A 25,818-nucleotide genomic window follows, 5' to 3' on the forward strand; every position below is an offset into this window, starting at 1 on the left:
GGTCCAGTGGTTAGGGTCCCCATTGCTAGGGCCTGGGTTCTATCCCTGGTTGGAGAACTAACGTCCCCCAAGCTGTGTAGTGCAAAAAAAAAAGAAAAAGAAAAAGTCTGACATGGGCTTGGGAATCCATTGTCAGATTCAGATCACTCTTATGATCAGCTAAATTGAGTAACCTTGGCAAAGGGGTGACCATCTGGGCTCTTGAATTCAGACCTGGTCAAAATATGGCTCAGTCACTTTCAAACTGTGAATCTTGGGCAGGTTATGTAACCTCAGTTGACTCATCTGTAAAATAGGAAGAGTAAATGATTGGAAAGGAAAAGGCAAGTGAAGTGCTGTATGTAGTATCTGGTTCATAAGAACCAATTTTTAAACATAGGCTATTAAGGAAGGGGCTGCATCTCAGGCCATGACCTCCCGGGAAACACTTACTATTGGGTCCCTGAAGGCCCCAAATCTTCAGAGGGGCGTTTTCTTTCCTGAGGATGAGACAGGGTGCTCCAGGTAAAGACACTCTGTTCCTAATGCCTCCACACACAACCTTCCTCTCACCCCAAAATCTTAGCGTCTCCGAGGTTTTTGTGTGGATCCTTACCACGCTGCTGAGGGACTGATGCAGGTAGAAATGACCTTTCCAGGTGGAGAATTGAAGGTTGGAGGAGCACAGGCCTCTGTTCCCACACCACACATGGAGGATGAGGCTGGGCGACTGGGAGACTATGCTCAGGCCTGCAGGCCAGGGGGTGGGCAGAGTAGGAGATGCAGAGGAAGTACGGGTGAAGGGGTGAGACCTGCACGCCCTTCCCTCCCCACGTCTCAACTTTCTTCAAACCAGGTAAGTACCACATCTTTACTGTTGCACCTTCCACGCTGCACTTTGATTCCACATCTGAGCCTCTGAACCGATAAGGCACTAAGTTCTCCCCCTTTACACGGTCATCCACAAAGTGGAATTAACACAGATACTTCTCCCCTCGATTTTGGCTAAAAGTTGCCAGCTCTTTGGGGAAGGGGCTTTGTCAGCTGGCAGGTGTGACTGGCTGCCACAGCCTCTGCTTCACTGCTAAATGCAAATCAAGGCTGGGTATGTTCTGGTGTTACCGTATTTTAATCCTCAGATCTTTAATGCAGGGGAAACGATCTGCCAATCATCCATTAAAGAATAGTTCTTGGGTTCAGTCTGCCGTGGCTACAGGACTGATTCATGGGCATCGCCTGTTCTCTCCACCGTGAGTCACAGAAATTACTTAAAATACGTTGCCTGACAGATCAACTGGGGCCGCATGAGCCACACAGACTAGCAGCCAGTATTTGTTAGTACAAAAATGTCACTGCATGCCCCCAAGATCAGAGTGTGACCCTGCTTCCACACCTAGAGGGGCAAGTGCTTCCTTTCCAACCTGGCGCTCCCATGGCGGGGTGGCCACCCACCTTCCCTTTGGAGATGTCACAAGTCAGGGTAGTTCCTGATATGATGCAAGTCCTGTTTCATGTCAAGCAGGGGGTAGACATCTTCGCTTTGAAGTACACATTTCCTCTCCCCTGTAACTTAATGAAGCCAGAGAAACATGGCTCTTTCCAGGTGTGAAACAGACCCTTCCAAGTCCATACCCAAGCCTGTGGACTGGAAAGGAGCTGGCCCTCCTCTTTTTCCATCCCCCTTGCCTTCAGCATTTTAATTTTCAGAGAGACCAGAGGGAAATGGGACATCTTCCCCACCGTGCTTCCACTACTGGTTTCTGACAGCATGAAAAGCATCATGTGGTAGTGGAAACACTAATGGCTAATAATGCAATCATATGCTATAGCCAGGCTCTTACTTCCAGAAGCTTCAACTCAAATACATGGTCTTGAAGTGAAGTGAAAGTCGCTCAGTCATGTCCGACTCTTTGCAACCCCATGGGCTATACAGTTCGTGGAATTCTCCAGGCCAGAATACTGAAGTGGGTAGCTTCCCCTTCTCCAGGGAATCTTCCCGATGCAGGGATCGAACCCAGGTCTCCCACATTACGGGTGGATTCTTTACCAGCTGAGCCACCAGGGAAGCCCATACATGGTCTTGAAAGTGAAAGTGAAGTCACTCAGTCATGTCTGACTCTGCGACCCCTTGAACTGTAGCCTACCAGGATCCTCCGTCCATGGGATTTTCCCGTCAAGAGTACTGGAGTGGGTTGCCATTTCCTTCTCCAGGGGCCCGTCCCAACCCAGAGATCAAACCCAGGTCTCCCGCATTGTAGGCAGACGCTTTACCATCTGAGCCACCAGGGAAGCCCATACATGGTCTTAGCTGTCTTATTTCTGAACTCACATGATATGTATTAACTTCCTTTTCCATCAGCACTTCAAATGCAGAAAAGCCCCACTGCACTTTGGAGACCCCAGTCCCATGAGGATGCGTTACAGATCAAGAGAGTAAAATGATCACTCAAGCCAGACTTTGTCCTTTTAGGCTTCATAATTGATAAAATGAGGAAATACTTGCCTCTGATGTGTATCTGGCTCCTAGCCCAAATGATATAAATTTAAAAATAAATAAATTCTCTGTGTTTTAGAATTCTTTATACCATCTTTTCAATAGATCAACTAGGAAAACTTGGAAGGGAGCAGGAATTTTCTGGCCTGGTTCTACACTGTACAAAAGGGTGGTTTCCCAGCATCTTTTCTAAAAATTATGCTATTTATTTATTTTTGGCTGTGCTGGGTCTTCGTTGCTGCAAGGGCTTTCTCTTAGCTTCGGTGCGCAGGCTTCTCACTGCGGTGGTTTCTATGGACCTATTTATTCTTTTCCAGAATTTTTTTTTCCCTTGTAGGTTGTTACAAAATATTGACCTTAGTCCCCTGTGCTATACAGTAGGTCCTTGTTGGTTATCTATTTTATATATATTAATGTATCTGTTAATCCAAAAATCCTAATTTGTCCCTCCCTCCCCTTTCCCCTTTGGTCACCACAAATCTGTTTTTCATGTCTGTGGATCCATATGTCAGCCTTATAAGTCAGTTCATTTGTGTTACATTTTTAGATTCCACATATAAGCAATATCATGTGATACTTCACTCCTGGGTATATATCTAGAGAAAACTATAATTTGAAAAGACATGTGCACCCCTATGTTCACTGCAACAGTACTTACAATAGCCAGGACATGGAAGCAACCTAAATGTCGACTGGTAGATGAATGGATAAAAAAGGTGTGATGTGTATAGACAATGGGTTGTATTTTTGAGCTTACAAAAGTATGTGTGTGTGTGAATGCTTATTCAGATTATCGGATCATTGTGTAAATCCATGGTTAGGGTTAAAGCAGATACTGCAGGTGTCCCTCCCCATGACCCCTCATCCACACCTTTTGAGTTCCCACTGGCCTGACTTCCCCGTGCCAGAGCCTGCATCCTTCTCTCTGAGGGCTCTTCTTGGCCAGGGAATCAACATTCTGGTTGCAGCCTTCAAGCAGTGACTGGTGGAAGTAGGTGGATAAATACCCCACCTTCCTCTCCCCTTGGAGGAGACAAGGAAGAGGCATGTTCTCCAGGGTCCCTCAGAGCACCCCACCAGGATCACGCCCCACCAGGATAGCACCTGCCCCCAGGAGAGTGCCCCACCAAGATTTCTCCCCAGTCATCTGCTGCTGTATCTCTATCTTTTCATTATCTGCCTCACTTTCCCCAACAGTGTTTCATAGAATCACTTCCCAAATGAAGTATATGCACTCAAATCTTGCCCTGGGCTCTGATTCTGGGTGAATCCAAGCAAATACATCTGATGACTTGAAATTACCCTAAATGCCCTACTTTTATAGGCAAACTCTTATAGCCCCTAGTGCTGGCATGACAATGCCTGGCAGTGAGCACAGGCCCCACGCCTGGTCCCAGGAGCATGAGCCCGCACAATCCTTCCTTAAGGTGGCGCCATCTCCCTGAGAATTCTGAGGTATGCGAGAACACCCTGAGCTACCAAGTTTTGAAGGCCTAGAAGGCAGCATTTACATCCAACATGAGAACACCTGCACCTGATGTTCTAAACGATTGGGAAGGTGCTCCTGCATCCTGGGCACTTCGGATCATTAGAGTGTCCCTGGTGGTTGTTCGGTTCGGTCAATGCAGAGCCTTCAGGAGATTGCTGTATGCCTGCATGGTCCCAACATGGCCTCGTCTTTATTTAAATATATCTCCAGGAGCAGCTTCTTCATTTGTCATTTGTTTTCCTTACATGAAACTAGAACTCAGAATGGGTTTTCTTAGGAAAAATGTAAAATTTAAAATATGAGTTCATTTTCGGTTCCTGTTTGCAAAGATTAATAAGAGGACATTCATTGTATTTTGCAGAAATTTATTATTGTCTTCTTATATGGCTTGACTCTGACTGTCCACTCTCAGTAAAAAATTTCCAGAAAGCAGGAGCCATTTGTAGTTCGGTGACTCTTCCCAGGATTGAAGCATTTTGAATGGGTACTTGAATAATGAACAGACAGTAGTGTCAAGACCTGTCCCTCACCAGCTCTGACCCCCAACACCATTGGATGCCCTCAGACCATGCGAGGGACCCCCTAGAGCCCCAGCCTTTCTCCAGATCTCACGGCTGTCTTGCCTGAGATAAGAATTGGCTGTGGGAACTGTGTCAACTCAAAATCTTGGAACAAGACTCATGTTATGATTTTCAAATCCCTTTTCCATGAAATTTGTGTGAAATAACAACATTTCTCTGAAATGATAGCAGTGTTATGTTTATGTCATGTAACTATTATGGTGTTCTGCCTGCTTAAATGGGTTTTTAAAAAGGCAAAGTGTTCATGAGTTGAGGGTATTCATTCCTTTTAAAATGTGTCCACGATGTCAAATCCCATTCTCCATCAAGGAAAAAATATTAAATTGTATTATATATGCCATCTATCCACATGTATGATGTGCATGCATCACCATATATATCTATATATATGTATAGATTTACAATACAATCCATACACAGAAAATATATAGTTCTATCATAAACAATTAATTTTAACTCCCTAGAAGGAGTCAGAATTCCAAATGATCACTCAGCATTTGAATACAGGAGGAGGTGTTTTCCTCTGTTTTAGAAGTGTGGGTTGTTTTTTGTTTTTGTTGTTTTTTTCTTTTTGCTTCTTGCCACTCTGAAATTAAATGAAATTATAAAAAGGAAACTGAAGCTGCATATTCAATAGAAGAAGTGCGAAATGCACTCCAGAATTAGAAGAGAAATATCAAGATGCAATTCCAGCTGGGAGGGATTCCTAGAGTGAAAGGGGACGAACAGAGCCTCTGGCTTTAATTTACAGAGGAGTCTGCCAGCGGTGACCTCTTACAGTCCTTGCCGTCTGTATTATTGATTAATGAGGTCAAGGGCAGCGTCACTCACTGCTGACTCTCTCTGGGGACCCGTGTTCACTCTACAGAGTGCTCCGCAAGATGCTGTCTGCCAGCAGATGCCAAAGAGCCTCCCATGTTGACGCAAGGGTGCTGACAGATCCCTCTGTGCCCACGGGTGCATTCGGGGCCTAAGTCAGATGGTTGCTGGCCTCTGTCTAGAGATAAAAGCCCCTCCACCGAGAAGCAGAGAGAGTGGCTTGTACCCAAACATCAGTGTATCCATGTCTGTGGAAAAGCGAACACTTCCATCACCAAACAATGAGCTGTATTGGTGTTTAAAAAAAAAGAAGGAAAACAATAACCACCTAAATGGAATAGTTTCTGAGTTTTCTCTTTCCCTCCTGGAATATGTCCACAGCATGTCCATATCCCTGTCTGCAGTCTCTGTGGTCACTCCTTCTGCCTTGATTTCTTGCCTGGGCTCTCTTTAAAGCAGTGTATTTTTATATTGAGCTGTGAGTGCGTGGAAGTGTTTTAGTCACTCATTCGTGCCCAACTCTTTGCACCCCTATGGACTGTAACCCACCAGGCTCCTCTCTGTCCATGGATGGACTGTAACCCACCAGGCTCCTCTGTCCATGGACGGGCTGTAACCCACCAGGCTCCTCTGTCCATGGACGGACTGTAACCCACCAGGCTCCTCTGTCCATGGAATTCTCCAGGCAAGAACACTGGAGTGGGTAGCCACTTCTTCCTCTAGGGGATATTCCTGACCCAGAGACTGTGGGCAGATTCTTTACCATCTGAGCCACCTGGGAAGCTGTGGTCACTGCTTTCTCGTCTCTCGCCAAATGCCCCTGCATGTGGTCATGGAGAAAAGAAGACCTCAACGGGGGATGTCACAGATGGGTGTCTGCTTTCACCCTGCCTCTGTTTACGCAGAGTAGCACAGTGTGTGGGGTCAGGACCATGAGATCCAAGCTTCCGGGTTCAGATCCCAGTCCTCATCCCACTGCTAGTTGTACCACTGTGTTCAAGACTTCAACTTGGCCATGCCCACACTGCCAGCCAGTGAGGGTGACAGTGCCCACCTTGTTGGATACTGTAGGACTGAATGAAGTAACCCTTCCGGGTCCTCTTGTTTGCAGGAAGTGTCAGGTAACTCTTTTTATTGTGGTGAGTAGTGGTCACAGCTTTCACTGTAGATGCTGCAGAATCAAGGATGCTTTAATACCTTCGAGAGTGTGGAGACTTACTCTTCCCTGGTATGACTCCTTTCTTGTCCTCCCGTTCATTGCTTCTATAGAAAAAAATTGGTTTTGCCAAAATAGACTCACAGACATAGAAAACAAACCTATGGTTACCAAAGGGGAAAGGGGGTGGGAGAGGGATCAATCAGGAATTTGCGATTAACATAGACACACTAATTGTACGAAACAGGTAACAAAGACCTACTTGTAGCACAGGGAACTATATTTAATATCTTGTAATAACCTCTAATGAAAAAGATATGGAAAAGAATATATATTATATATATAACTGAATCACTTTACTGTATACCTGAAACATTGTAAATCAACTATATTTCATCTTTTTAATTTAATAAATAAGATTGGTTTTGGTAATTGTAGGCTTTGAATCTAGAGCTGAAACGTGGAGATGGTCTATACATTAAAAAGTACTCTATTTATAAAGAGATACAGTAGATCAGTATCCAGGCAAATCTGACATTTAGACCTAGTGTGATATGTATTTCTTAGATCAGTAAATATAAATGGATAACTTGCATTACACTTTCTCATTTTTAATTTAGTTTTTATTTTCATTAAAGTTATACACACACAAAGCTTAAGAGGCAACCAGTTCCAGGCAGCTTATTATGAAAGACAGCCACCCTCCTATCCCACCAGCACCAACCTGCCACCCTTCAGAGGCAACTACTTTCCACTGGTTTGGTTGTTCCTGATACTCACTCCATGTCTCCAGATCATGTGCTTCTAAAGCAGTGACTTGACCTTTCAGTTCCAAGTATTCTCCAAGGCTTTACAGTGTGGAGGAGGAGGGTTAAGGTCTTTTTCAGCCCTGCTCACCTCGAATGCCCAGCCCTCCATCCTCACCAAACACTTAGACACCATTTACTTAGACAGCAGTCTACACTGCATTTATTATGACTGTGTGACCACTGTTTATAGCTCAGCCAATAACTAGGTAATGATTCATCTTCCCTTCCTGCACAACTCTGTGTTTTCCCCATGGTTTATGATTGTCTTTTTTGTTGTTGTTTGCTTAGATTTCAATGCTCTGTCCCCAGAGCTCTCCAGTCTCCTTTCTGTGGGTTTGGAATTATATTTCATCAATTTTGTCCTCCTGGCATCATTTCTTCTGTGTCTTCTGACCAGCTGCAAAAGTTTCTTTTAGAATCTCCTCTTACCATCTCTCTAGAATCTTCTTTCACCACCATTCTGGAGATCTTTTCTTATTACAATAAATTTTTGTTTTTTGATGTAAGGATTTATTTTGCCAACATTCTATGTAACAAGTGTTTTACTCCCTGATTTTAGTGGAGCAATCTTCTAGTAGCTTTTTGGAAAAGGATACGTAGGAAGTAAATTTTTTGAGATAATTAAGCTTTTATTTTTATTCTCCTGTCACACTTAATGAACAATTTGTTCAGGTGTAGAATTCCAGGTTGAAATCATTTTCCTTTCTAATTTCAAAGTCACTCCTCCATTGTCTTCTAGCTTTCAGCTCTCTGGCTGAGAAATAAAATATTATTCTTTGTATATGATCCTGTTTTTCTCTCTCCAGTGACTTCTAGGACTCTTTTATGGTTCCAGTATTCAGAATATTCACAATGACATGCCTTGGTGTGCATCTTTTTGTCCATTGTGTTAGAAAAATGGAAGTCCTTAACTTCTGAGAACTTTTCTTTAATTATTTATTCAATCATTTCCTCTCCTCCATTTCTGAAATTTCTCTTCTGTAAATGCCAGGTCTCCTGTCTCAGATAAGGTGGGGAATGTACAGTCACTGGTCTATTTGAAGTGAGGGAAGAAGTTTGTGGTTAAATTCTTTAAAAAGTTTTTTTTATTTTATATTGAAGGATAGTTGATTAACACTGTTGTAACAGTATTAGGTGGGATTAAATTCTTCAACAGTCTTGCAGTCATCCCGTTTTCAGGCCACCTTTACCACCATTTCTAGAACTTGGTCCACTGCCAGCTGAAAGACTTTGATTGTTCAATGGTTCTGCTTTCCAGCCTCCAAAATTTTCTTACTCTGATCAATTCTTCTAGTCTCTTTCTCTCCCAGGTTTATATCTTGTTTTTTAAAAAAAAATCCCTTTGCTGTAACCCTGTTATGGTATAATAAGAAAGAGCAGTGGTACCGGGATGTTCAGTCCACCTATCTTTAACTAAAAATCCAAGTGATTTTTAAGAAAATTCAGAGTTGATGTTTGCCATGTGTTTTAAGTCCATTTGCTTAATTATAATAAATTTTAAAATATTCACCACCTTTTATGACCTGATGGAACATAAATAATCTAGCCCAGTTTGTCCTCTTCCATAGATGGTGAGTGGTGGCCACAGGCTCTAAGAGTAAACAGTCCAAGGAGAGATGATAAAAGGCTGGAGAGGACTCTCTGTTCTAAAGTGATCCTTGTGGCAGAAGTCCTTTTCTTGACAAGCCCTTCATCTGGAACTTGCATCTGCAAATACCAAACCAAGGAAGGCAAAATTAGCACAGAAAATACTCAGTGTCCCTACAGTGGTGGAAGAGTGTGTTCACAGAAAGAGGCTGGCCTCGTTATTCATTTTTAGTTCTATTTAAGTCACATCTTTCATGCTATTTGAATCCAGAATAGTCTCTCTGGTTTGCCTTTGCCCTGATCTTTTCTTTACAACTGGACCCAGTCATCCAGGAGGGAAGAGACACCAAAGGTGGCGTCCCTGGAATCCCTTTTCCAGTTGTCTTTGGTCCCTGTTCTTGTCGCAGCTCAGAGTGGCATTTGCTGTGTCCTTTCCCACTTACGAGGCAAGGGCAAAGGCAGCTAGATGAGTCCTGTGGCCGTGGGGTGGCTGACACTTTCCTAGGGAGGTGGGAGGGAGTGAGAATGACAGCCCAGGAGGCACCTCCGACCTGCGACTCTCCCAGGCTCCTTTTGGGACGAGTCTGCAAAAATGGACCTACTTTGCAAACCAGAGGGAAAAATACCAGGTTTCCCTCCATGAAAGACTTTGAAGGACTTACCCAGGGGAGAGGACTCTCCTCCAGAACAAGGCCCCTCCTCCCACGATGCCCTGCCCGTCCCCTCCCCTCCTTCGGCACCAAGGGTCTCCTTCTCCTGCAGGAAGTCCACACACAGGAGGCCAAGGCTGCTTAGCCTCCAGCGAAGTGTCCACTGGTCTCAGCAGAGCCACCACCTCTAAGATAGCATTTTCTTCACATCAACAGGCAAATCAATCTTTTAAAAATTCTGATTAAGCCAGAGGTCAAGTGCCAACAAGGCCAGGCATATCATAGAGATGAGAGAAGAGGCTGGAGGCCTTCGGAAGGGCATGCTCAGCTCTGGGCAGAGTGCTGGCAGGGACAGCAAGTCAGGAGGCTCCTCCCCTCTCCTTGGCTGCAGGGATACCAAGGCTGGCAGATTCCTGAGAGACTTCAACCTGGTTTTGCAGAACCTTCCTCAGATAGTCCGTCTAACCCAGCCTTGCCTCTCCTTTGGGGGCCAGATCGGAGTAACAGCTGGGCAGCCCTCCGCCTTCCCCAGCTCCCTCCCTGTCTTCTCTCCTGGGCATCTCCCCATAATGAAGTCCTGGCAGGTTCAAACCCATCTTGGCACCCAATTTTCAGAGACCAGACTACTATGCCTGAAGACCTTCAGTGAGTCCCTGTTGACTGGCAGAGGGACTGGGTCTAGGGCAGAGAGAGAAGGGCTGAGTTGTGTGTCTGGGTCATCAGTGGCTGCACCGCCAGAGCCAGGCTGTGTCCCTCGCGTGGCCCGTGTCCTGTTTCTCACCTGCCGCCCCTTCCCCCCAGGTCGTGGCTCTCTCCTCCTGGTGCCTGCTGAGGGACTCCATTTACTACACGCTGTCCGTGGTCGCGCTCATCGTGGTAAGTGTGTGCCGGGCACCTCGCCTCTCCTCTCCCGATCACCCTTCTCAGCTCAGGGCAACTCGGGACTCCTCCAGGTGCATAGAGGCAGCTGCTTTGGTCACCCAGAACCCAGCCCGATGGTTCTGGTGCTCAGAACAGGAGGTGGCTCTGCTCACCTGGCTCCATGAGCATCCCCTGCTGCTTTCCTGGGATTCTCATGACTCTTTGCTCTCACTGTCCTCACGGGCTCCACTGTAACTCCCTTCAGTGTCCCTGGGTGCAGACCCTCCTTCCTCGTCCTGCCTGTCCCACACTCTCCATGGCCATTACCGCCTTCATGGGGACACCCCACACTGTGTCCCTAGTGGTGGGTGTCTCTACTAGACACCTTCATGTCCTAGGTCCAAGTGTCTCTACACTTAGAATGATTTCCCCAAGGCTGGGCCGCCTCCTGTATTCAGTCCCCCACTCCCATCCTAGCCACCCAGCCTGGGAAGGATATTAAACGGATCTTCCCCCACTCCCACCATACGCATTGCCTTCATTGTCCTGTGGATTTTCATTTTGTAAAGATCTCCGCAGCATGCCCCCTGTAGCCCATCTTACTTGAGGCTCTTTGCATCTCTGGCCCAAACTGACAGAGCTCATCGCAGATTAATGTCACAAGTAGCATCACTGCCAGCCACCCCCTACCCCGCACCTCCAGCAGTCCTCAGAGCCGTGCAAATGCCGTCTCTACAAAGAACACCTGCAAATGCCAGTCCTTTGTTTAAATGAGCAGTGCCTCCAGGTCTCCTGTGGGGACAAACCCAAGCTGAGCCATCCAGGAATAGAAGGGTGGCAAAGCAGAAAGAACAATGATGAGGGTGGGAGATCTGACTCCTGGCCCTTCCCTTACTCGCTCTCATGACCTTAGAGGAATCAGTTTGTCCAGGTCTTAGTTTTCGCACCTACTGGACAGGAATAGATCCGCTCAAGGATTTACTTACCTGTTTACAAAGAATTTACCTGTATAGTATTTCATTGTAAATCTCTATGCAAATAAGGGCTTCCCTGGTGGCTAAGATGGTAAAGAAGCTGCCTGCAATGCAGGAGACCAGGGTTCAATCCTTGGGTCGGGAAGATCCCCTCGAGAGGGGAATGGCAACCCACTCCAGTGTTCTTGCCTGGAGAATTCCACGAACAGAGGAGACTGGTGGGCTACAGTCTATGGGGTCACAGAGTTGGACACGACTAGTGACCAACACATACACACAAGCAAATAAGTCAAAAGTGACATTTAATACAAGACTTTGCCCAAGGAATCAGGTGGGTACTTCAGTCAGTAGCAAATCCTACAGCAAAGATCTTGGGTTTACAACTACAGCCCCCACATTCCAAGGGTGACAGGTGATCAGGAGAGTGGAGACCAGCCCCAGGGAGGAGCAGGGCTCAGACGCCCGCGTTGGGATGAACACACACTCCATCTGTAGAATGCCCGGTCAGCAGACTTGAGGGCAGCCATGAGCTCTGTGTTCTTATACCTGTGGAAAAGGCTCAGTCAGCCCGGATCTGGAGGCCTCCGTTCACCCAGCCCAGACTGCTGACACGTGCTTTGCAGGAGCTCTGCCCTGCAATGTCCCACCTGATATAGATCACATGTGCTCAGCTCTTCTGCTGTCAAGGGATTTTAGGATGATTTGTGAAAGTCATTTTTTTCAAAAGATGTATTGGGGGTGGTGGTAATGAAAGCAGTTCTCCACTTTGTTGAATTCTAGAGAGATGCCCACCCACTCCCACTAGAGACAAGGTAATGAGACAGAACAGCGAAGTCCAAGACCCAGCCCCATGCCAGGAGCAAGGGCTCTGTGATGTCCATGCCTGTCAGCAGACTTGCAGACATCAGCTTCACTCTGTTTTCACACAGACGCATCCTGGAACTGTGTGTGAAATAACCTGTCTTCTGTTAAGTGTATCTGGACATGTTTGAGACAGAACAAATATATCGTCGCTAATGACATGTGAAGAAGCGAGGCAGTTTTGCTCCCTTGGGCTGCGGGTGACGCTCACGCGAGCAGGGTCTTTGAGCAAAGCAGTCACCTACTGTGGATGAATCAGAGCTGAGCCAGCTGGGCATGGGGCGCCAGCGACTCTGTGTTCCCTCCGACGGCAACAGTCAACAGCAGGAGATTCTGGGCTGTGACTTAGAGACTGGACTGGATATTTACCGAGCTGATGTCGCGCCTAGATTTTTATGATCTTGAGAAAAATTACATTTCTCCACTGTTAGGAATTATGCAAAAGAGAACATCTGAGTCCTGGGGGTTTGGTCCTGGTTCTTTTGATTTTAATGGTGTCTCTCCAAATTCAGCAGCACTGACATGCCCCGCATGCCTCCCGGAAACATGCAACCCCGAGGTTTTTAATCCAGTAGGGCCTGGGGTTGGACCCAGGAAACTTCAGTTTAACCAGGATCTTCCATCGTGATTCTGATGCCAGCAGCGCCCACTGCACTTGCAGAAACTCAATCTCAAAGACAGTCGGATACTATTTCCTCAGACGTTCACCTGCTGTGGGGCAGGTGTCATCTCCAATACACTTGGAGAGCCGCAAAAGGGAGGCATCATGGCAGCTTGGTGGTCTGGATTTCTGACAGCTGTTTGTTGTTGGAGACCTTTTCACATGAGACTTTAAAACAGCATGAGGAGCAAAACAATCTAGTACCCAAAGAGCAGCACTTAGGTAAGGAGGTTTCTCAGTGTCCCCAGACCCCTTCCATGCGCCAGCCCCAGGCTGCTGCTCCACACGCTGGATCTTTTTGTCAGGTTTCCTAATCTCCTCCTTCTGTGTTTCCCCTAGTGTCATGGTAACATCATCACTTTTAGGGGGGCAGGTTTTCCTTGCATAACACAAAGCTTTTCCACTGGACCCTGCAATGGGCACTGAAAAGTCCTCTACTTAGAAGCTCTCCTCCTACCCAGAAAGAATTACCAACCAGCCAAATAATTAAACTGTTTGGGTATTTTTTTTTTCACTCTCTCCCCTTTTTACGGTTCTGAATTATTCAGAAGATGGGCCTCCGAGGTGCCACAGTGAAGAGCTCATTCACCTGGAGGGCAAGTCCCAACGAAGAGGGACCAGATGCTGCTTCTAAATACACTTGCTCGGGCAGAGCAGCCCTGAGGACAATCCATGAGGGCTGGGGGTCTGAAGCACTGGGAAAGTCGATTTCTCTGGGAGACTTGGGGCCCCCGGGCCAGGGAGAGCTGATAGGGTGCTCCGACCTGGTCTGAGAGGCAGCTGGCCTGGAGGCTGATGCAGAGGCCGGACCCAAAGGCAAAAACACCGCAGGGATGTTCTGAAGCCAGCAGAGCTTCAAACAGTTAGCTTAGAGACAAGGGACTCAATTTTGTATCTGGGATGCACCTAACCTTTGCTCTCTGCTATTTTCTAGCTCATTTGTATGTTGCTGATTTTTGAGCCTGCTCTCCTCTAAAGCATATAGTGTGAGTCAGTGCCCTTCTCCTGCCCCATCTGGTGTTCCCCCTTTAGTCCTGGGGACACTCTACAGTGACGCACCAGCCCTGGAGAAGCCGGATGTGGCCCAGGAGGCTCGCCCCATGACTTGGGTCTCTCTCTGCAAGAGAAATGTCACTGTTTAGGTCCTGAGAGAGTCCCGGGTGCTGTCCCATGCCTGTTGACATGCCCATCTACCTGAAGGATAGTCCGCAGACCCTCACAGACCCTCTGGCTGCCTCTCTCTCACACCAAGGACCCACCCCCAACTGACTGTGGGAGTTCTGGCCTCCTCGTCTGCTTTCTCCAAATTCCAGCAGGCCAGATAGTTTCCTTTATTGAAATGTTACTGTAATTTACATAATCATGTAATTTACATAAATGCAAATGATTCATTTCATCATCAATCTAACAGCTGCCCTAAAAGGAATGCTTTATTTTTACCCTTCATCTCTGCTTCAAGATCAGGGATTTTGAGCATCAGGAGAAGGGAAGCTTGGCCAGGGTGGAGGTAGCCGGGGAACATGGAAAGCCCCATGAGACAGGCTCCATATAGCTTATTGGGGTTCCCAAATCCAGCCTGGGGGGTGCTGCCCTCCTGGAGAAGGGCCAGATGGGCCATTGGCAGTTTGGGGGCCTCAGGGGCAATCTAAGTGCTGGCACAGCAGAAAGAGCTTATCTAAGGTAACGCTCCCCCCTCACTCAGCGCAGCCCCCAACTCTGAAGGAGATTCCATGGGGACACAGAGAGACAGGTCAGCTGAACCAACCGTCAAAGACAGCCTGGAGGGCACTGTCCCATATGGTAGCCACCAGGCATGTAAGCCTTTGAGCTCCTTTTTTTTAATTTTTATTTTATTCTGGAGTATAGCTGATTTACAATGTTGTACCAGTTTCAGATGTACAGCAAGGTGACTCAGTTATACATATACATGTATCCTTTTTCAAATTCTTTTCCCATTGAGCCATTGAGCTTTTGAAAGCCAGCTAGTGAAACTATGGAACCGAACCTTATTTCATTAATTTCAGTGCATGTGGCCACGTGTGGCTAGCGCCTATCATCTGGATAGCATGGATGTAGACAGCAAACCCTTCCATGGGAAGTAGCCCCACATTCTCACCCTTTCAACAAGCACAGGCTCCATACTTCACAGGACTGAGTACAGCACTGAACACGATGAAGGTTCCCTAGTTCAATACTCATGATCTCTCGAGCTGCTGTGATAGGACTCCCATTTTACAGATGGTAACACCAAGGCTCTAGAAATCCAAGGATTTCCCCGAGGTGAGGTAGCTGCCCTCTACTCAGGTCTCCCAGAGCAAGAGAAGAAGATGCACAACTATATCAGCCCAGCAAAGAATTCGGGTTTTTCATCCAACAAAACCTGCCTCATACAGTCTGATTTTACTGCACCTAACATGCATCTGCCTCTACAGAAGCACCTGAAATACCTCCTTACCCAGAGACTGAACATCAGCCTCCCTCTCCCGGGAGTCTTTCATTAAGACGACTCATCTTCAGTGATCCAGAAATCATCTCTCTCCCTTCTGTGAGAGGAGGGAAGGGACACCGGACACCCACGGGGATGACCGTCCTCCGGCCCCTGGCCTCTGTGGCCTGTCCCCACTGGGCCCCTTCCTCTCGCTCCAGTTTGGAGACCCTGAGACCCTCGTGCTCACGGTTCCACCTCAGGGCCTGGCAAAGCAGGAATGGCTGTGGCGGTCAGAAGATTCTCACAGGGAAGGATGTAAGAGGAGGTCCCAAGAGCCCCCTGTTCCCCTAATCCCTGCCCAGGCTCTGCTCAAGCCCTGCCTTTACACCAGCTCTCCTTGCCACCCTCCGTTAGCCCCCACACTGTCAGGTCAGCCTGCTGAAGATCCTAATGTGGAAATTCCTGTTTACCCTTCAGTTGGAAACCATACCCATGCCTCGCGGCTGTTTTCCAGTATTTTCCGTCTGACTCCTCTTAGAGGGAAGTCACCGTGGCCTCAGCTAAGCCACCCACCCACACCTGCAGCCCCAGAGCCTGGGAAGGCAGGCCTCCAAGACAGCACATCTCCTGAGGGCACCTGTACGCCATGGAGGGAGAGTCTGCAGGGAGCAGTTTCCCTTCTCAGCAGGGAGGATGTTCAAGGTTTCAGGCTCTTGAAAGAGAATGATGGTGTTGATTTTCTCCTTTTACTTTCCACTGCTTAAAATTCTGATGGTGCCAGTGATTACGATTCCAGCTACAAGGTCTCAGCTTCAGCAAGGCAGCCACCCAGCCATGATTACTGCCTATAACCAGCCAACCCGAGGCTGCCGCACAGAGTGGGGCCAGCCCAGCCTCTCTCTCTGGCCCACTGGCCTGCAACCCCTGGCGGTCCATTCCCTGGTGTCCCATCTCGAGTCTCTGGGATGCTCTGTCATCCAGGGAGTTGCCTGTCTGATGGAAGCCTGTCTCTGGGAAGAATTCTAGACCAGATGCCAACACTGAAAAGCTGGTTTCCATGGTAGCCCATCTATTTCCCAGAGGCCTGGAGGAAAAGAGTATTTTTTTCAGATTCACTCCTGTGAATTCCCATTAGCTGGTCCACGGAACACCTGGAAAGCCTAGGGCGCAGCCTGAGGTCGATCTGGAGGAACCACGTGTGGGTCAGAGGGCAGGACCAGCTGCGCAGCAAATCTGGGGCCACACGTGTCACAGGGGCTATCACGGGCCTGGCTTCAGACAACCAGCAGAGAACAGAAAGCTGCTTCCCCAAGGGGTTGTTGTCCAGTCGCTAAGTCATGTCAGATTCTATGTGATTCCATGGACTGCAGTACACCAGCCTGTTTTTCACTATCTCCTGGAGCTTGCTCAGATTCATGTCCATTGAGTCACTGTTGCTGTCTAACCATCTCATCTTCTGCTACTCCTTTCTCCTTTGGCTTTCAATCTTCTCCAACATCAGGGTCTTTTCCAATCAGTTGGCTATTCGCATCAGGTGACCTAAGTAATTGGAGCTTCAACTTCAGACTCAGTCCTTCCAATGAATATTCAGTTGATTCCTTTAGAGTTGACTGGTTTGATCTCCGTGCAGTCCAAGGGACTCTCAAGAGTCTTCCTCAGCAACACAATTTGAAAGCTTCAGTTCTTCAGCACTCAGCCTTCCTTACTGTCCAGCTCTCACATCCCTACGTGATTACTAGCAAAACTATAGCTTGGACCATACGGACATTTGTCAGCAAAGTGATGTCTCTGCTTTTCAATATGCTATCTAGGTTGGTCACAGCTTTTCTTCCAAGGAGTAAGTCTTTTAATTTCATGGCTGCAGTCACCGTTGGCAGTGATTTTGGAGCCCAAGAAAATTAATTGTCACTGCTTGCCGAAGGCTCCGCTGCAACATCCGGAAAAAAGGGCAGGTCAGCTCCAGGTCATCTCCATCCGCACCCTAGTAGGGCCAGTGATCGCATGTGAGTGTAAATGAGGGACCCGCCCGTCAGCATCCCAGAGCCCCAGCAAGGAGCTGCCTCCCGAACGTGACCCCGCCGCGTGACCGAGGTGGGCTGGCCACAGGCGCCCGCGGGAGACTGTCTGTCCGGAGGCGCTTTCCCTCTGCCCAGATGTCCTGGAGCCCAGAAAGGGAATGGTCCTCCTTCTTCACACCCTCCCCTCCGGGGCCGCATGGCCAAGCGCGGGGCTGGACCGTGATCGCCACCTAGTGGGAGCCGGCTGGAACTGGGGGCGCGTTTCTCATTTCAGGAGAGGAGAGTTCGTTCAGGTTTTCTTCTTCCCTGGTCTCCCCGCCTGCGGGGGTGGGGGAAGTCGTTTTGACTTCTTTTACTCACAGAGGACATGAAAATACAGAGGGATATGCAACACTTGTCTTAGAAGAATTAAATGAAATAAAATCTCTAAGGAATAAGAAATCCACTCCGTCCAGCCATCAGCAGCACCCAGTGAGAAACACTGTCCTCAGCATCGGAAGTTTTGAGACAGGCTGGCCCCATGCTCCCTCGGGATGCCCTGGAGATGTGCTGCCTGGAAGGACCTTTCCGTGAACAGGGCAGATGTCCTGTGTGGGCGACCATCAGTCAACACGCCTCCAGGCGCCGCCAGACTCGGCAGGCAGGTCTTCCTCTCCACAAACAAGCCTCTTTCCATTCAGATGCTCTCAAAGGCCTGATTGCTAGCCCCTTATAACCATTGTATTGTTCTTTTTGGAGGCCCCTGGTGTTTCCACCTAGTCCTCTTGAGGAAGGGGGATCAAACCCAGACCTTGTTCTCAAGTGGGCCACAGGGTGGCTTAGTCCTTGGGGCTCTGAGGGTCAGGGAGCAGCACCATTACCTCCGCGGTCTGGAAGTTTCTGCCTCTCTCTCCCTCCACACCATTTGCATCCAGGGATGGGGCACCCCACTATTTCTCTGACATTGTGTTCCCTGTAAATTCTGCTCTCACTTTGGAATCCTTTGCCCAGTTAAGCCCATTCTGGTTTTTTTCACTGCTACGATCATTAAGATAGTAAGCCCATTCTGGTTTTTCTGACTGCTATGATCATTAAGATAATAGCTAAAAACATATAGAGCCCTACCCCCATCGGTCATATGTCACAAAATAAGGCTTCCTTAGAGCTGCTTTCATATTATGGAGTGTCGGCTGCCCTCCCCAGAGACACACATTAAATTGGTCATCTAATCAACTCTTCACCAGTATCTTGTGCTCTTTTAAGTAGCTACGAATTGATTGCTCTATCCTGTTGCCCAAGACTGATATTGAATTAACTTCAATTAATAGAAAACATTTTCCAACTTCAATCATTGGTTCCATTCCATGATTTATTGGATTTTTTGAAAGCTAATGATTACATAAAAGCGACTGGAATGGATTCCGTACCATCCAGCCTGGGTCATGGGGCAATTTCCTTGGCTTCTTTTTTTCTTTTTTCCCATCCTGGTTTGACATCTTCATCCAAACACCAGCCTGTTGGATGCAATAATGACATATGACAAAAGGACAAAACCTAATGGAATCAATGTCTTTTTCAGTGTCTTTTTGGGAACAGTGAGTTACCAAGAAAGGTGGCCACTTTCTCCTCATCCTTCTCTCTACTCCTTCGGGGCGATTGGAGGGGGGTCCTCTCATGTGCCTTTGAGCTGCACCTGCTGGACTTTGAGGTTGTCTGTGTCTGTTGTCACCACAACTGGTAGTAGTTATCATCACCAGCGACTGAATGATGCCAGTTGTTAGCCAAGTTAACCATCTCAGTGCCGTGATCATCCTCTGTATGGATGCTTCTGCCTCAGAGACTCCAGTGGGTCCCTGCCCATCGGAAAGCCACTCAGAGATGCTCGAGCCCGAATCAGTCATGTCCTGAGTGTAGGCAAAGAAAGAGCTTCCTGCTGGAATGAAACGGAGCGTATTCATTTGGTTTCAGCACCATACCATCTGGGCAAATAGGGTGCCTTGGAAGGAACACGAAATTAAGAGCCAGGGCTGGGTTCTAGGACCAACTCTCCAGCTAAGTGAGCAATCACAGGGAAACTATGCATGTTCTCTGTAGGCCCGTTCCCTGTATAAATCAATGAGCCAAGATTATACCACTTTTCCCCAAAAAATGAGAAGCAATTTTAGATGCTATTACTATATGGACCAGGGCTTAAATAAATTCAGTCTTGTATATTTCCTTTGGGTCCTAACTGATGAAGGAGGTTTTCTGTGCGGCCCTGTGTGTTCTCCACTGCTTCTGACCCTGCTAAGCTCCCTTCACATACGGCAGGCCCGGGACCCAGGACGTGGGCAACTCACAGCGTCCAGCCAGGATCTTCACTGTTGTCACTGTGTGCATTTTTATTCTCTCTCTACACATGGTGTGGATTCTCCACGTCCAGTTGTGATACAAAATTTTCTTTGAAAATAAGTTCTTTTGAGGAAATGAAAGAGTAGGTTGACTGATTGGAAAATATTGAGTCCCTAGACACCCAGGTGCTAACATAAGAGCTTGAAGGTGCTATATAAGGCACAGAGATGTGCAGACAGCTTCCAGGTGGCCCATAAGTGGCTAATGTTTGGATACTCCCACCAAGCTCTGCATTGCCTTCCAGATCCAAAATTCTACAAATAACAAGATTGGGCTTCCCTCTCACTCCACCCTCGGACAGAAAATGGGCTGATGCTCTGTCCTCCGAACCAGGCCCACCCCAGTCTGCCAGCAGACCTCCCTCCACTGAGGTGCCCACAGACGCTTCAGACTCCAAACCAGCCCCAGCCCTGGTTCCCACCAACCAGCCACAAGGGCAAATAACGTGCAGTGATAAGGCATGCGTGTGCATGAATGTGTGTGTCTAATCTTCTCTTTTGTTTATCTTCTTTCTCACAGTTCATTTATGATGAACAAGTTTCCTGGTAAGTACCTCTCTTCCCCTTCCAAGTTCCCCTTGCTGTGTTGCAGAGATAGTATCTTAAAAACCAGAATCAGGGTTTAGGAAAGAAAGGGAAATGTCAGGGCAGCTTGGAATGGCTAGCACTTCTTGGGAACCCTGAGTCCATCTCAACAAACAAACCAGCTTTAACGGAGCAGAAGCTGTTTCCCTTGGGCTGGGCTAGTGCGCTTCCTTTGCTATTATCCCGCCATCTTTCATCCAGATTAGATGGTGTGATTTAACTGTGCTTTTCTGTAGTCAGCCATGGGCAAGGCCACGGACAAGATTTGAGGAAACTTTTCCAGTTGTTCAGACCACATTGCCATATTTCGAATACCATTTATATCACAGGAGACAGAGGTGGAGGCACTTCCATGACCTTTAGCCTATTAAAGTTCTGCCTAACATTCAAGATGAACTTGGAGCTCTGAAAAATCAGTGATTTCCTGATAGATTAAAAATATTGCCCAAATTAAATATGTGGGAACATTTGCATTTGGGTCAATGTCCAAATTGCCTTTTTTGAGATGAGTTCTGAGCATGTCAGCTGTGTTTGTAATGGAAACAGAAGTTGGGTGTGTTGTGCATTCCTGTTCCCTTTTTCAAATATTTGATCTGTGGAAGTAGAGTGATGTGAAAATACAGCTACTTTTTCTGAGATAACTCCTCAGAAACAGGCAGTTGTGATGCTGCAGGTAGGCGACTTGGATGGTATTTTTTAAAGCTAAGAATGAGGTAGCAAAAACATACAAATAATAGGTTCCTACTCTATAGCACAGGGAGCTAATATATTCAGTATCCTATAGTAAACCATATGGAAAAGAATATGCAAATAATAATAATAGGTTATATCATTTTTAAGTAAAAATAAAGAAATACAGAGCCCAGCTGTCTTCATTTTCAGCAAAATGAGTGCTAGCCCTTTGCAGGAGCAACACCTCTGCATCCTAGGTCGTCACTGTGATTTCAGAATTCGAGGTGTCGGGGGACATATCACATTGACCATAAATGTTACACACTATTCAGGGTATTAAGGTATTCTGCTGCTCTCTCTCCCCTGCCCAAGAGGGCAAGGGGGAGACAGCTGGGAGAGTTTGCTCTAAAACACATGGTCTGTATACTGACCCATAAGAAATAGGAAAGAAGTCTTTGAATAAGTGATCAATGGGCTGAAAGGGATCAAGATGCCTGGGAGAATCTCAGCTCAGAGACCAGGGAAGAACCTCCTTGTGGGATCCACCTGGACCTGGTTACCATATGCAATGGTGATATTGTCCCCTCATGTCCTTGGAGATTCAGTGCAGCGCAAGAAAACTTGCAGAAGCATTGCCACTTGAACTCATGACACGGTTAACACAACCAGCACTGTCTCTCGGCAAACAGCAGGTGCCTAAGTGTTGCTCAGGGTTGCTGCTCTTTGCTAACCATGCTGCCATAAGGACAACAAGTTATGATCACAGTTGACCTCAGAAATCTTTCTGCTGCGTTTGTGCAGAAGACCTGAAGCAAGGAGATTCACAGGTGGTTTCCCATCTGATGGTCTTAGAAGGAGCCCCCTCTCATCTCCCTGGCCTTGCTCGTGAAAACCACATAGGAAGAAGTGAAAGCAGGTTCATGGCAAGTCTGTGTCAGTCCTTAGCCTCTTTCAGGAGACTTTAGGTGGTTTGGACCCCCGATTTCTTTCGGTAGCATCACCAGCATCACCAGCACTGTGTCTATAATAGCCTCATCCAGTATCTGCAGGATCATTCTTGACCCATGGGTGGTGGCCCATGGCGAGGCCTGACTCACCGTAACTCACATAGCCAGCTGCTCGTCGGATGACTGCTTCTTTCCAACACTGCATTTTTATAAAATAGCACTGCAGCAGGAAGCTGTGTGTGCATCCTTTTCATGTTTGACTGCATATTTGTCCAGGATCAGTTTCTAGACATGGAACTTGAAAGCGCACAGGAAAGCCATAACCTAACATTTCTCCATAGACCATCCCTCAGGAACCTTTTCTTGAAGCAAAAATGATGCTCTCAATTAACTAATTAAATTCTACACCTGAAGAGGAACCTAGAAATCAAGTTCATTGTTTTCTAACTGGAAGTTACTAAAATAAACTAGAGGAAGTGTTCAAAGTATCAAAACTTCAAGGTACATTCCAGAGGTCTCATTATTTTTCCCTTGACCATTCTCCCACTTAGTCATTCTTATCCTTTCTGACAGCACCTTCCCTGACCCAGATGTGTCTGTCTGTCTGTCTGCTCCCTCCCTCCCCTCTCTCCTTCTCTGTCTCCATCTCCCACTGTATCTAATGTATCTAACAGGCCTTACTCCGATGTAGCTAACAGTGCCTTGGTTGCTCCTGTCACTTCCCCCAGGTTGCCGTTTGTATCTGAATTGTTTTAGTGAATGATTAAGCTGTGGCCAGATTTAATACATGGAGTCCTATATTCAGCAATATGACAGAAGTCTTGCTGTGTTCAAAGCACTCTTTGGAGTGAGAAAATAAGAAGAGGAAGCATTCCCCTTTTGAGTGGAGGAAGGAAGAGATCCTCCAAAGCTGGGTGCTGCCTAGGACTTGTGTATAGATCAGGGACTGTGTGTGGTGTTCTCATGGCTACCTCCTCCTTACCGTGTTGGGCAGGTTTAGTTGTTGTTCGCATCACATGAGCGTGTAACGGAGTCGGGGGTGTGGCACGTGTGCCTTGGGGGCTTCCGTTAACTAACCATTCTTGGTTTGTCCACAGGTGGGAGTCTTTGGTCCTCGTGTTGATGTATCTCATCTACATTGTCATCATGAAGTAAGTAAGATCCCTGCTCAGTTTCTCTCCCCAGACTCTTTCCTGCACTCAGCGTTATGTGGTGATGTGGACAGAGGGACGTTGCCCTTGCCCCTCTTCAGGACCTGGCAGCCTAGTTTTTGGCTGTTCGCTTTCATAATAAGAAAGGTGGCAAAACTTACCATATAGGCTTCTCCTTAGGACCGTTCCTGTGTCCCCATATCCAGGAGCTGGCTTCCCACAGAGCAGGTGATTCAAGAGAGGGCAGGAAGGACCCAGCAACACCTTCTGTGATCCAGCCTCACAAGTCACACACCGTCCCTTCTGCCGTGTTCTATTTGTTAGAAAAGAGTCGCTGTGGTCTTCACTCCTTGCCTTTCCAAGAGAGGAGAGTCAATTACCTGTGGACATGTTTTAGACTGCCAGATCATGCATTCTTTTTTCCCCATGGAGTCTGCGCAGATAGCCACCTGTATCAGGAGTTATGTTGCTGATGTAAGCACTGTGGTCAGAAACCTGCTGGGTCATCTTTTTTGACAAGGACCATTGAGATGAGGAGCTTGTAAACAGTGCAGAGATACTCTGTGCTGCAGCCACCTGCCCCCGTGGGAGCAATTGCATTTGCTTCGAATTAGCCCATGCTCTCCCCCAGCCCATGTGACTGCAGGAGTAACCGCCTCCTCTAGGGGGAGGACAGGAGACCACTGCCGGTTTAGTTCAGTCACTCAGTCGTGTCCAACTCTTGGTGACCCCATGGACTGCAGCGCGCCAGGCTTCCCTGTCCATCACCAACTCCCGGAGTTTGCTCAAACTCATGTCCATCGAGTCAGTGATACCATCTCGTCCTCTGTCATCCCCGTCTCCTCCCACCTTCAGTCTTTCCCAGCATCAGGGTCTTTTCTAGTGAGTCAGTTCTTCGAATCGGGTGGCCAGAGTATTGGAGTTTCAGCTTCAGCATAGTCCTTCCAATGAATATTCAGGACTGATTTCCTTTAGGATTGACTGGTTGGATCTCCTTGCAGTCCAAGGGACTCTCAAGAGTTTTCTCCAACACCACAGTTCAAAAGCATCAATTCTTTGGTGCTCAGCTGTCTTTATAGTCCAACTCTCACATCATACATGACTACTGGGAAAAACATAACTTTGACTAGACGGACCTTTGTTGGCAAAAGGTCCTTTTGTCTGACTGCTGCCAGAAATCGCTGATGTGGATGCCTCCAGTAGCAGTCTGCCACTGACACGTCAAGTTTTCTTTGCTGTTGAGGCCTAATAAAAATTAATTCTGGTGGCTGAGAACCCTGTGGGGAGAAATCAGTGTGGCCGTTGGCCAATGTCACAGGAATAGAGAAGTCAGGAGCTGGCTTGACCAATGGCCGGGGTAGGCTGTGAGCCATTTGACACCACTGACCCAATATGATCCCCAGTTTTCACCTCAGGAGCTGTCCATGGTCAGCATGGACCCAGCATCTGGACCTTGTGACTGAACGAGACTATTTCTAGACTAGAACCTCACCCAAAGTTATCCTGATGTGGAATTGCCATGGTGGTAACTGCCATCACAGTAAGATGACAAAACCAGGTGCTTTTCCCACAAATCACACACCCCAGTACATCAGCTCCCATAAAAAAAACCGAGTTGGCCCAAGGCTTTCCATAATTTCTAGACTCCAAGGAAATGCCTTTGAAGGCAGGAGCAGCCAATTTATTTCTCTTTCTCTCAAAGAGCAAAACTATCAGGGAATCCATGCCACCATCAGGAAGCCTGAACAATACATGTCTTCTTTCAGCATTTTTTATTTCACGTATTTGGTTTTCTTTTTAACATTTGATGCTTTGAGACCCCAGTGAGTCAAGAGCTCTCATCTCCCCTTTTGAAAAGGTGGATTCATCAATTATTCCAGGAGAACTGACTGAGTGTCTGCTATAAGCCCAACATGGATCTTGTGTTTTAAAATCTGAATTTAGATGAAAGCACGTCCCATACTGAATTCACTAACGGCTGTACAGAATAAGGAGGCCTTCAGAAAGTTCTTTTTATCTAAAAAGAAGGAAGATTGAAGAATTTTGCTAGCATGCACTCCATAACCACCACACCCCTCTACTGAGCCATCGTAACATCTGTGAGTTGTAGGCAGGGCATGTGGACATGAAGAGAACATACTGAACAATTTCCCTACCCCCAGCCAAGTCCACCGTGAAAGCTAATGAGGTGTGTTTCTGCTGATGCGTCAGCATTACCAGCTTCCCAGCTGTTCAGACCAGCAGGATACAAATAAAGTGGGGAACGGCAGCTACTGCGCTCGTGAAATTTTCTGCATAAATTCTGGTCCCAAGTTCTAAATTGAAATCTCTGCTCTTTTGCCATCCCCCTCAGTAATCAGAGGCTTTAATCATTGGGTTTTATAAAATCTGATTTATAAAATTGCATGCTTCACAATAAAGTAGCTTTGGGGTGCAAGCACAAAATTTAAAACATTCAATTAAAAATATAAAACAGCAGCAGCCGTTGAAAACAGCCTATATTAGAATTGTCAGCTGCCTCCTGGATAGATGGCTTTCAAATGACTTTTAAACATTCTGTCTGAAGGTCAAAAAGCAGTTCTGGTTTAGCCCAATAGGTGGAAACCTTAAGGGAGCCTGAAGCATACCTGACCTTGGCGAGGATTGATTTCTGTCCTTCCGGGTCATTTCACTGGGATTTGGTCCCCAGATGAGGCAGTGTGGGCTTGTTGTTAAGATCAGGTGCCT

At 47.1% G+C, this 25,818-nt stretch overlaps 1 protein-coding gene across 1 annotated transcript in view; it reads left to right on the forward strand.

Moving 5' to 3' along the window:
- SLC24A3 (solute carrier family 24 member 3) overlaps positions 1 to 25,818 on the forward strand; it is a 422,665-nt gene that overhangs the window by 365,986 nt on the left and 30,861 nt on the right. Inside the window, exons 7-9 of the mRNA XM_043478401.1 lie at positions 10,366 to 10,440; positions 20,257 to 20,282; positions 23,038 to 23,091. Of these exons, the coding sequence (XP_043334336.1) occupies positions 10,366 to 10,440; positions 20,257 to 20,282; positions 23,038 to 23,091 (155 nt within the window). The remainder of the gene's footprint in view (positions 1 to 10,365; positions 10,441 to 20,256; positions 20,283 to 23,037; positions 23,092 to 25,818) is intronic.

This window comes from Cervus canadensis, chromosome 10 (assembly GCF_019320065.1).
Source record: "Cervus canadensis isolate Bull #8, Minnesota chromosome 10, ASM1932006v1, whole genome shotgun sequence".
Classification (NCBI taxonomy): Eukaryota; Metazoa; Chordata; class Mammalia; order Artiodactyla; family Cervidae; genus Cervus; species Cervus canadensis.